Source organism: Ictidomys tridecemlineatus, chromosome 4 (assembly GCF_052094955.1).
Source record: "Ictidomys tridecemlineatus isolate mIctTri1 chromosome 4, mIctTri1.hap1, whole genome shotgun sequence".
NCBI classification, from domain to species: domain Eukaryota; kingdom Metazoa; phylum Chordata; class Mammalia; order Rodentia; family Sciuridae; genus Ictidomys; species Ictidomys tridecemlineatus.
In genome coordinates this window covers 189,525,063-189,537,372 of record NC_135480.1, presented here as the reverse complement: position 1 = coordinate 189,537,372, position 12,310 = coordinate 189,525,063, and the positions used below count along the sequence as shown (strand labels likewise).

At 37.6% G+C, this 12,310-nt stretch overlaps 1 protein-coding gene and 1 long non-coding RNA gene across 3 annotated transcripts in view; one reads left to right on the top strand and one right to left on the bottom strand.

Moving 5' to 3' along the window:
* Positions 1 to 8,474, bottom strand: part of Hsdl2 (hydroxysteroid dehydrogenase like 2) — a 60,347-nt gene extending 51,873 nt beyond the window's left edge. Inside the window, exon 1 of one of the 2 annotated variants that reach the window (XM_005329704.4) lies at positions 8,317 to 8,474. In XM_005329704.4, the coding sequence (XP_005329761.1) occupies positions 8,317 to 8,333 (17 nt within the window). In that variant the 5' untranslated portion in view covers positions 8,334 to 8,474. Of the gene's footprint in view, positions 1 to 6,127; positions 6,201 to 8,316 lie in introns of those variants that run through there. The other variant, XM_040286163.2, reaches the window with a different exon arrangement.
* LOC120889870 (uncharacterized) lies at positions 8,456 to 11,980 on the top strand. The gene is made up of 2 exons (XR_013438231.1): positions 8,456 to 8,661; positions 8,832 to 11,980. It is a non-coding gene; the product is annotated as an uncharacterized LOC120889870 (long non-coding RNA).
* The last annotated feature ends 330 nt before the right edge of the window (positions 11,981 to 12,310 follow it).

Below are 12,310 nucleotides of genomic sequence, written 5' to 3'. Positions count from 1 at the left end.
ATTGACCTTTTGAAAAATACAGTCCCAATTCCTTTTAATTTTTAAGAATTTTTTTAGTTGTTGATGGACCTTTATTTATTTATATGTAGTACTGAGAATCAAACCTAGTGCCTCGCACATGCTAGGCAAGCGCTCTACCACTGAGCCACAACCCCAAACACCCCCATTACTTTTATTTTTTTGGTACCAGGGATTGAAACTAAGGATGTTCAACCACTGAGCCACATCCACAGCTCATTTTATTTAGAGACAAGTTATCGCTGAGTTGCTTAGGACAACTTTGTGATCCTCTTGTCTCAGCCTCCTTAAGTTGCTGAGGCTGGCTTTAAACTCACAATCCTCCTGCTTCAGCTTCCCAAGCCACTGAGATTGGAGGCATGTGCCACTGCACCTGCACTACTCCATTCCTTTAAAAAAAATAGAATGAATCTCATTTTATTTTATTTTATTTTTATTTCTAGTTTTGAGGTTGGACACAATATCTTTATTTATTTATCTTTAAGTGGTGCTGTGGATCGAACCCAGGGCCTCGAACATACTAGGCGAGAGCTCTACCTCTGAGCCACACCCTAGCCCCTGAATCTCATTTTAGATTCATCTGGTATTTCCTCAATATCAGAGCCAGGCTATACATTCCCATCCAGAATATAAAATACTATTTTCTTCAGTGTATCAGATCAGGAAGTACACAGTATCTACCTGGTCTTACTGATAATGCTAATTTTATCATCCAACCAATATTATCAGATTTCTCCACTTTGCAACAAAAAACAATCAGTGTAAAGACAAAGATCACTTTTGTCAGGCACAGTGGTATATGCCTGTAATCCAGCTGCTGGGGAGGCTGAGACAAGAGGGTCACAAGTTTTAGGTCAGCCTCAGCAGCAACTTAGAGTGACCCTAAGCAACTTAGTGAGACCCTCCTCAAAATAAAAAATAAAAAGGGAAGGAAATGTAGCTCAGTGGTAAAAGTGCTCCTGAGTCCAATCCTCAGTGCCAAAAAGAAGAAGGAACAACAACATCAACAACAAAAAAGGCAAAGACCATAGCTGGGGTTGTGGCTCAGTGGTAGATCACTTGCCTAGCTTGTGTGAGGCACTGAGTTCAATCCTCAGCACCACATAAAAATAAATAAACAAAATAAAGGTGGGAAAAAAAAAGACTAAGACCATTTTAAAATATTTATTACAGAATTTTCAAATATATCTAAAAATAAAAATAATACAATCAGTTTATTTCCTGAACAATTATCAAAAGTTTGAAAGCAATTATCAGAAAACAAATCCCAAAGGTCATATAATTTCACATAAGAATACTTTAGGGGCTGGGGTGGAGTGCTCACCTAGCATGTGCGAGGACCTGGGTTTGATCCTCAGCACCACATAAGAAATAAAATAAAATAAAGGTATTGTGTCCATCTACAACTAAAAAATAAATGTTAAAAAAAATAATACTTTAGTATTTACTTTTCTGATAAACACTTTTGATATAACATAATTATTATGCTCATGAAAATAAATAATCCCTCAATACCATCCAGTATGTGTCCATATTTAAACTTTTATAATGTTCTCAATAATGTCTTTTTACAGTTGGTCTGATCAAATCAGGATCCATTAAGGCTCTCACATTGTATTTGTCATATCTTATAAATCTCAATCTGTACTAATTCCCCTTCCATCTATAAACCATTATTTGCTGAAGGATATAGATCATTTGTTTTATAGTGGAGTCCCTACTCAGGATTTTAAATTTTATACTTTTATAAATCTACTATATTTCTATATTTCTTACAGATTTTTGTTCATGTATAGAAATCTAAATTATTTTTCTTCATTGACTTTTAGATCCTAAAATAGTCAAATTCTTATTAATTCTGATAATTTAGTTATACATTATTTTAGTTTTCTATGTAGGATGATATCATCTACAAATAATGGCAACAATGTTTATTTCATTGCAATCCATATACTTCTTAATTATTTAAATATTTACTTTTTAGTTATAGATGGTCACAATATATTTTATTTTTATGTGGTGCTGAGGATTGAACCCAGTGCCTCATGCATGGTAGGCGAGCGCTCTACCCGTGAGCCACAACCCCAGTCCATATACGTCTTCTTTATGTCTTACTACTTCAATTAGAAGTTTCCAGATGGAAAGTCTGAGATGCGGGCTGGGGATGTGGCTCAAGCGGTAGCGCACTCGGTGCGGCCCGGGTTCAATCCTCAGCACCACATACAAAACAAAGATGTTGTGTCTGCAGATAAATAAAAAATAAATATTAAAGTTCTCATTCTCTCTCTCTCTCTCTCTCTCCCCCTCTCTCACCCTCTCTTTAAAAAAAAAAGAAAAAGAAAAAAGAAAGTCTGAGATGCAAGAAGATATGAAAACCAAAGATATGGGTAAATAAGTACAGAATCTAAAGATTTTAATATATAAAATGATTGTAGGGTTAAAAAAGTCAAAATTAAAATATATTGTTGAGAATATATGTTTAGTATACATAAGACCATGGGTTCAATGCCCAGTACAGTACAAAAAAAAAAGCCTAAGATAAACACTTGAGATCTAAGAATCTCAGGCCTTGACAGTTTCAGTAATAAGAACATGATGCTGATAGAAATGACTCTAAAAGAAAAAGAACAATGGCCCTGTGGGCCAAGTTGGAAACTACAAAAAGAATTTCTAGGATCTCTCACTCCTACCAAAAGGGAAGAGGAGTAAGAATCCCATCCATTCTTCTGTTAAGGAGTCAGAGCAAGGAGAGAGAGGTATGTAGCATAAGATATAATAGTCTTCCAATAACTATGCCAATGCCAGTAATAAGTCTCCTAAGCAGAATTCAAGATTTCTTTGCGCTTCTTTTTGCCTTTAGCTCAAATCCCTTTAAAATGTATAGACACTGGAGAAATACAAAAGTGAAATAACGTTTTAAAGAGGAACTTGAAATGGGGGCAGTTGCATAATAGACATGTTTCTAGGTCAACTATATTCATTCTTTTGTTATTCATTAATTAATCTAATCTTCATAAAAAACTGTAATCCAGATATTATTCCTTCTTAAACATGAGTAAACTGAGGTTCACAGAAGCTAATGATGTTTTTCAGGGTCCAGGTTAACCAGTGATAAAGCCATGATCTAAACCCACTGTTAAAACTCAAATCCAAAGGTTTACACCAAGGGTTGAAGAATCTTTTTGGTAAAGAATCAAAAAAGAAATATTTTAGGCTTTGTGGACTTAGCCCAACTATTTAATACTGCCATTATAACATAAAAGCAACCATAAACAACTAAGTCAGTGAGAGTGGCTATGTTCCAATAAAACTTTATTTAAAAAAATAAAAAATAAATAAAAAAAAATTTATAGATAGATCATACATCAAAAATTATGAGAGTTGGGGCTGGGGTTGTGGCTCAGAGGTACAGTACTTGGCTAGCATGTGCAAGGCCCTGGGTTTGATCCTCAGCACCATATAAAAATAAATAAATAAAATAAAGATATTGTATCCAACAACAACTAAAAAATAAATATTTTTTAAAAAAATTTAAGAATTTGTTCTTTTCTTTGTATGTTTATGTGTTAAGTTTGATATGTAGCTAAGTTTGTTTATTTTTTAATTCAATTTTAGTTTTTCTATCCCCTCATCTTTGATAAGGGATACTGTAAAATATGTACATTGTTTAAAAGTCCAAATCTTATACTAGAGGGAAAGGGAAGGAGAAGGGGAATTGCACGGAAAATGGAAGGAGACCCTCATCATTATACAGAATACATGTATGACAATGTGAGGAAAAAAAAGTGTGTCACATTAGATTGGGTAGAGAAAAGTGATGGGAGGGGAGGGGGAGGGGGGAATGGAAGGACAGCAGAATAAAATAGAAATAATTATTACTGTATGTATATACGTGACTGCATGACCAATGTGATTCTGCAACCTCTACACTCAGAAAAATGAGAAATTATATTCCATCTGATTCAAATATATTGTCAAGATCATTGAACTGTCATGTGTAACTAATTAAAACAAATTTAAAAATTATAAAAAAAAATCTTATACTACTATACACTCAAAGAAGTCTGGTACTTTACCTGGAGGTTACATGCTTCACTGATTTCTGGTTGATCCTTTCTGTATTTATTTTTCCAGAAATATGCAAACAGACACACACACACACTAATATATATATATGACATTTTACATCTGCATATGTAATATTCCCTTTTCCATATATAAAAAGTAGTATACACAGATTATTAAATTGATTTAATGTAAATAGTCACATGAAAATATCCCAACTATTGCTTTAAAAGGCCCCTCCCTTTGCCCAGGATAGAGCTGGATTGCTTCCCACTAGGATAAAGGGCTTCTCCTCCTCACCCAGAGCCAGATGGCACTGGCAGCAAGAAAGTCAAAGGTAGCTAGACTGGTACTACAGGAAGGACCTCCTCCAGCTCCAAAGCATTAGAACCAGAATATTAATGACAAGAGCACCTCAGAGAAAGAGTCCACATTTCTCAAATACCATGGGTAGGTAGCTAAAACTTGCAAATGTAGAGATAACCTACACCTCAACTTACTAAAATTCTCTGACATCTGAAAATCAGGGTAAATGTGAAGAAATTTTTAACCATTTTTAAAAAGGAAAATGATTTGTTTGGTTTTGTTTTTGTTTAATTTTACACACACACACACACACACACACATTTGGTTGTCAGTGGACCTTTATTTTATTAATTTATTTATATGTGAATTTATTTATATAGAATCAAACCCAGTACCTCACATGTGCTAGGCAAGTGCTATACCACTGAGCCACAACACCAGCCCCTTGGTTTTGGTTTTGAGACAGGGTCTTGCTATGTTGCCCAGGCTCCTCTCAAACTCTTAGGCTCAAGTGACCTCCTGCCTCAGCTTATCAAATAGCTGGGACTATGACCATGCATGCCACACCCAGAAAAAAAACAGTTTTTAATTAAAAAAAAAAAACTATTCAAACTATTCTAAAGTTCATTTGAAAAAATAAAGACCCAAGAATAATCAGGAAATTTTTGAAAAAAAATATTTCCAAATGAAGCAAGATCTAGCTTTTCTCAATATTAACATATTTTATAAAACTAGAGTAATTAAGTGGTTTGATACCATTGCATGAACAGAAAGACCACTATAACAGAACATAAAGTCAAGAAATAGATCCCTGTACATACAAGAATTTCACATGTGATAGTAGTAGAATTTCTGACATAAAGAAAAGGATTAACTATTAGGTCAAAGCTGCTGAAACAAATGGAGGGCTATCAGAACCAAAATGAAGTGGACTTCCTCCGTGCCAAAATTAATCTCAAATGGATGAAAAACTCTGAACATGGGAAGCCATCCTACTTTCCTGACTGTAAGTTCCAGTTTTTAGGTGCTAGAAGGACTTTTCCATTCTTGAATTCATAAATTCAAATTGAACATTCCTTCTTCAGCAACTCCTCCAGTTCTAATAAAACAGTCTTACTTTTTAAAAATCTGAATGTAAAACATACACATATATACACACACACATAAATGCTATAAAATGTAAAATATTTATAAAAATATAAAAATAAGGTTAGGGGAGTAGCTCAGGGATAGAGCACTTGCCTAGCATATATGAAGCCTTAGATTTGCTCCCTTTCAAACATACACAAAAAAATTTTTTTTAAGTAGAAAACCAGGGGCTGGGGTTGTGGCTAAGTGGTAGCATGCTTGTCTAGCATGCCTGAGGCACTGGGTTTGATTTTCAGCACACATACAAATAAAATAAAGGTCCCTCGACAACTAAAAAATACTTTTTAAAAAAGTAGAGAACCATAAAAATACTATAATAATTTAAAGTGTGTGTGTGTGTGTGTGTATGTAAGCATGGTATACCATCATCCCTAAAGAAAAGAGAGACAATAAAACATCTTGTTGCTGAATGCCCCCTTTCTGTCCAAAAAATTTAGGGAACAATGACAGTAAACCTGAGCCAGAAAGTCCAAATACATCATATATCTTGTAAGACACTGGTTTTCTCTTATGCACACTAGAAATTCAAATTGAACATTTACTAGTATTACATGAAGAAAGTATTATATGTAGAAAGCTAGTTTCTTACATGTTCACCATAACAGTTGCTCCTTGATATGTTGGTCATGTATGCAAGCTAATGCTGATGATAATCACTGCTTCTGCAACCAAACATACAAAACAAAACCTCTCTAAGTGGGAATGGGTGCCAAACTAAGAACACTGGAAAAGATAATGTGTCATCTGTCCAGCTGGCTGCCACTGGACAAAACACCTGAGGGAAAGTAGACACTGCTTGCAAAGCACTGCGAAGGACAGAAGAGCTACCAGATCAGTCTGTTGTCACTGAACTCTTCTTGGAGCAGTCACTGATCACTGGCAAGCTTTCTCCAATAAATCACGTTTTGGACGCTGTCTCTGTGCACTTTCTTTGGCCTGGCACAACTGGGCTGTGGATGTGACACATGGCCTTTGAACTTGTTCCAAAAACACAAAAGCCTTAAAAGATTAATAGTTCTGACTTCATAAAAACACATTTCTTCATGTTAAACAAATAACATAATCAAACCTAAGACACAAATTTTAAAAACTGAGAAAATATTTGTAACACATATGATAAAGAATAAATTTTTAAAATATGTAAGCTCTCAAAGATCAATCAAAAATCTCACTGGGAAAGCCAGTCATTAAAAAGATACACAGTTGGCTTTAAACCACAGCTTCTCAACCTCTGCACTATGACATTTTGGACTAGATAATGTTTTGTTGTAGAACTGTCTGTGCACTGTTAAGATGTTTACCTCATCTAGTTGACTCCACTCACTAGATGCCATTAGAATCTACCCACAATTATGACAATCAAAAATCTCAGATATTACCAAATAGCCTCTGGGAGTCAAAAAGCTCCATGGTTTATATTTATAAAGAGATCCTCATCCTCGCTTGTGATGAAACAAATACAAAGTTGAAGTATCATGAGGAGCCATTTTTTCTCTAATTAGATTTTCATTATCAAATATTTTGTTCTGACCAAATTCAACAGGTTGGATTAGAAAACCTCATTCATCATTTTGGGTATGCAACCCTCTTGGAGACAAATATCCATATATCTTGTAACAATGATCAAAATTTAAGTACATATACTCTTTGATTCAGCAATTTTGCCTCCAGGAATTTATCCTAGAGATATGCTCACAAACACACCACTCACTGTGCAAACAGAATTCAGGAATAATCTTGGAAGCAAAGATGGAATAACCAAAAAAAAAAAAAAAAAAACCGCAAAGATCTGGTATCCAAAAATAGGGCACAAGTTAACTAAATAAAGGTAAAACTATGTAATACATTATGCAATCATTAAAAAGAGGAGAAACATATGCATGTACTTTGAAAATGTCTGTATATCCCAAGGCATGTTAAGTAAAAGAAGCAAAGCCAAAATGGAGTTTGCTACTATTTTTTCAAATAAGTGTCCCTGTTTGGATGGTATACAAAATAGTTTATAAACCCCTATAATGGAAAGATCAGAAAGTAACAGACGTTTTCAAAGATTCTTCTTTACTTCACACCTTTTTGAACTCATTAAAGCCTTTTGGCTATGTACCTGTTTCAAGATAATACAGAATGTATCGGTTGTCATTCAGCTTGAAGCACCCAGACTGCACAGAAACAAAGTAGAATGGTATTTGCCAGGGGCTTCAGGGAAAAGGAAAACTGGGAGGTACAGTTTCTGTTTTTGAGAGATGAAAAGTTCTGGAGATCAGCTGCACAACAATGTGAACAAACCTAACACTACCAAACGGTACACTTAAAATGGCCAATTTTGTTATATGTTATCTCGCTTAAAACTTTGAAAAAAATCACTGCCAAAAGATACCCACATTTTAAGAGCAGTTTGTTACTAAATTTAAGTATCCCAACTATCTTATAACTCTAAAATCAAATGTTCCGAACAAGTGGAAACACCAAGGTCACTAGCTTGTTCCAGTGACCTTTCACCTAGAATTTTCAGGCATTCGGCTAGTCCCACGTAACTGCTTCTAAACCCAAGGTAGGGTTAAGTAGTGGGAAAACCACTCAAGACTCTTTACCTGAGGAAGAGGATTTTACACGGAGGCCTCCTGTAGTACACAACTTGGGGTTACTTTCCACGCACTAATGCACGTCCTAAGGACCCAACGCCCAGCACCTTCACTGGCCCGGGCGATTCGCAGCGACCCCACCGCGCCGTGCACTCACCCAGCCCGATCTCTCCCCGCACTGTCCCCAGCCCCTTACCCGGTGTTGGGTAACATGACTTCCGCAGACCTGAGGAGGTGGCGGCAGCTGCTAGCCGGGAGCACTAGGAGCAACTTCAATGCGCATTGAGCTCCTCAACGGCCCCGCCCCCGAGGCCCCGCCCCCGAGGCCCGCAGGGGATGGGCGCTCGAAGAAGGCGGAGATCGCTGAGTGCGCCTGCGCACGCAGTGGGGCGCCGGAGCTCCGCGTTTGTGCCTGTCCCGCGCTCAGCCAGGGCCCTGGAAACCGGTTCTCTGCGCAAGCGCCCCGAGAGACACCTCCGCCCCGCCCCTCTCCCGGGGTTCTACGGGGACAATGGACCTCTGCCCGCGTCTGCCGTGCGGGGTACGTCAGTAGCTACTTACGTCCTTGCTGGCGCCTGGGGTTTTTTCTAGAGCCAGTTTCGGGCCAGGCGAGTGACTGGTCCGCTGGGGACCCTGAGCTCTAGGGACTACCTGGGGTGCTTTGGCTCTCGACCTTTCAGTTCCACCTTTTCTCTCCACCCCATCCTCAAGCCTGGCTCCCGGCCCGCCGGCAGAAATGCACTTTGGGGCAGAAGCCAGCAAGCGTCGCCTTTCCACTCGCCCACCCAGTGTGGAGTAAAGCCTTCCTGATCTCACTCGTCTGTGGATAGCCTGTGGTGAGAGGGCAGTTTCTGGAACAGAGATCTTTTCAGAAGTCGCGCTGAAGAATTCATGCTAAATCTCGGCAGCAAAAGCCAAATTTGGAGAAGGAAAGTTTTCCTCCTAGAATAAGGTCAATTCTGGGATTCGGTTTTCCTTTTGGAAGTTAAGCCTGGAAGTAATTCAGCCATCCTAAGTGAACCAAAGGCCATGGCATATTTGAAATGAAGAAATTGTTTTGTATTTTGTAAGGGTAGACAGAATGCTAAGGAGATTGATATAGGACGCCTACTTAAGGAAACTATCTCGCTATGGGGTATGTAACTGCCCCGTGTATTGTAGGCCTGTAATGGCTCTGTTTACTCACGTATGTCACCTGCCCAACCTGTCAGTCTCTTATAGGTATTTCAACTTGTGAACCATTATATGGTTCTTCAAGACTTGAGGAATTTACTTATTCAGCAAATATTAGGCCCTACCACGCACAGGTCACTTGAGACACAGGACAAGATCTCCGTGTATATATGGGAGGAGATCTACCCTAAAAGTGTCTTAGAAAGAGTTATAAAGACGGTTGAAAAGATGAACTGTCCACTAACTCTTGGAAGCTTTTGCTGAAGGGTACGTATAGGGTGGCATCTCTTGCATAACGTCTAAAAAACTCCCTCCTTTTTGAAAGCACGTTGTCCTTGATCTTTTAGATTCCACTTCCTTGAGTGGTGTGCTTCTGTTTCCACTTGTTAAAGAAAAGGAGAGTTCAGCTAAGTGGCAAAACTAAAAGCCTTAGCCAACTTTTCAGTCATAATGTTGCTATTTTGTGAAACTGAACACCTGCACTTATGCTGTTTTTTATACTTTTGTAGAAGATAAATTTATTCCTAAATTTCTAATTAGAGGTAGTTTAAATTTAATCCATTGTATTCAATATTTTGTCTAGTGTTAAAGTATGATTTTGAGTTGTCTATGAGCTCCTATACTATTACATTGATAAATCTAGAATTAGATTAATATTAGAGGAGGTAAGTGAGATTGAGGAAGATCTAGTTTTAAAAGATGAATGTTTTTGGCTTAGAATGAACAATGTAGAAAGTGTTCTGGCTGCAATGTGAAGAATAGCTTGGGAATAGATGGAGGTACAGAAGCTCATAATAATGTAGTAAGAAAAGTGAAAGGTAACCTGACTTTAAGCAGTAAGAGTGGAAATGGAAAGAGAGGCTCTTAAGAACCGACCTGATTTAACTAATGATTAGATGTGGTGTCAAACATGACTGCTGGATTTCTAGTGTAAACTCCTCGGAGGACAGTGGTACCACAACCAAAATCGGGGATACTGGAGCAGAAATCCTGCAGCAGACCACTATTGTGCTTTCATCCACAGGAAACATTTAGCTATGTTAATCTTGCAGTGACATATAGTCATGAGATTGAGTCAATGAGATGTCAGCAGAAGTGAGTTAAGCAATGTCTATTGCTTGCCTCAGCTTTCCATCCTCCTTCCTGTAGGTTGGGACATAGATATGGACTTCAGTCAGTCTAAGACAGTGGTCCTCAAACTTTACCATAAATCAGAATCACACTGTGGGGGCTGGGGTTGTGGTTCAGTATAGCACTCTTGCCTCACACATGTGAGGCACTGGGTTCGATCCTCAGCACCACCTAAAAATAAATAAATAAAATAAAGGTATTGTGTCCATCTATAACTAAAAAAAAAAAAAATTAAAAAAACACACTGTGCACAAGAAAGTAGTTTCTTGAAAAATTAAAAATAGCTAGACACAGGAAAATGTGCCTATAATCTCAAAGACTCAGGAGGCTGAGGTAGGAGGATCACAAGTTTGAGATCAATCTTCCCAACTTAGCAAAACCAAAGAAAATGTAAAAGAAAAATCACCACATGACCCTGCACTTCCTCTTCTGTGCATAGACCCCAAGGAAAAACCAAAGAGAGATTTGCATACCCATTTTTGTAGCAGCATTCTTCAAAATAGATTACAAGTGTCCCTTGAATGAATGCATAAACTAAATGTGGAATATCCAATGTAATATTAACTCACCCTTAAAGAAAATGGTGGCTTATGTGACAACATGGATAAACTTTGAAAACATGTAAAGTTAAATAAGCCATAAAGGTCAAATACTAAATACTTCAATTTATATGAGGGATATGGAGTAGTCAAATTCAAAGACACAGAAAGTAGAAAGGTGGTTTTGTCTGGAGCCAGTAGGAGGGGGCATGACAGAGTTTCAGTTTTAGAAGATGAAAAAAGTTTTGGAGACAGATGGAGATGGATGTGTAATTGTTGTACACAGTGTGAGTGTACTTACTGCCACTACCTGTAAACTTAAGAAATGATAGAGTGCTTGCCTAGCATGCACAAGGCCCTGGCTTCCATCCCTGCACTACCAAAAAAAAAAAAAGTTAACAACGGTAAATTTTGCCATTATTTTTTCAAAATAAAAAAAAATGCTGGCATATTGGTATATTCCTGTAATTTCAGCTACTTGGAGGCTGAGGTAGTACAATTAACCAGCCTAGGCAATTTAGCGAGACCCTGTCTCAAAATGAAAATTTAAAACAAGGACTGTGGATGGCGCTGGAGTCATAGCACAGTGGTAGAGCACTTGCCTAGCATGTGTAAGGTACTGGGTTTGATTCTCAGCACCCCATATAAATAAATAAAGATTCATTGAAAATTAAAAAAAAAAAAAAAAAGGACTGTGGATATATCTCAGGTGGAGATCACTTGCCTAACATGTACAAGTCTTAGGTTCATTGTCAAAGGAGTAAAAAATGAAGTGCTGGGTTTCAACTATAATGTTTCTGATTCAGTAGAGCTGCAATATTTGCTGAAAATTTGCTGTTGTTACTTATCCAGGGAAGCTACTTTGAAAACAACTGCCTTAGGGTATGATAGAGAAACAATGTGGAAGGTACCTGGGTCCCTGCATGTTCCTCAAAGGACAGAGTTGCCTTTTCAACCTGGACCATATACCAACCTCCATACTGTTATGAGAGAAAGAAATAAACTGCATTTTTTAAATTATTGTATTGCTTTTTTTATAGCCTCTAAACTTGTAACTTAATTAGTATAAACCCATCACAATGGAAAATGACCATTTCAAACTCAAGGTATTCAGAATTGCTATCAGACACTCAAATGAAGATGTTGGTGAGCAACTTTGAGCAAGCACATCATTTATTAAAGCTGGAAATAGGGCTGGGGACGTGGCTCAAGCGGTAGCGCGCTCGCCTGGCATGCGTACGGCCCGGGTTCGATCCTCAGCACCACATACAAAAGAAAAAAAAAACAAAGATGTTGTGTCCGCCGAAAACTAAAAAATAAATATTAAAATTCTTTTAAAAAAAAAAG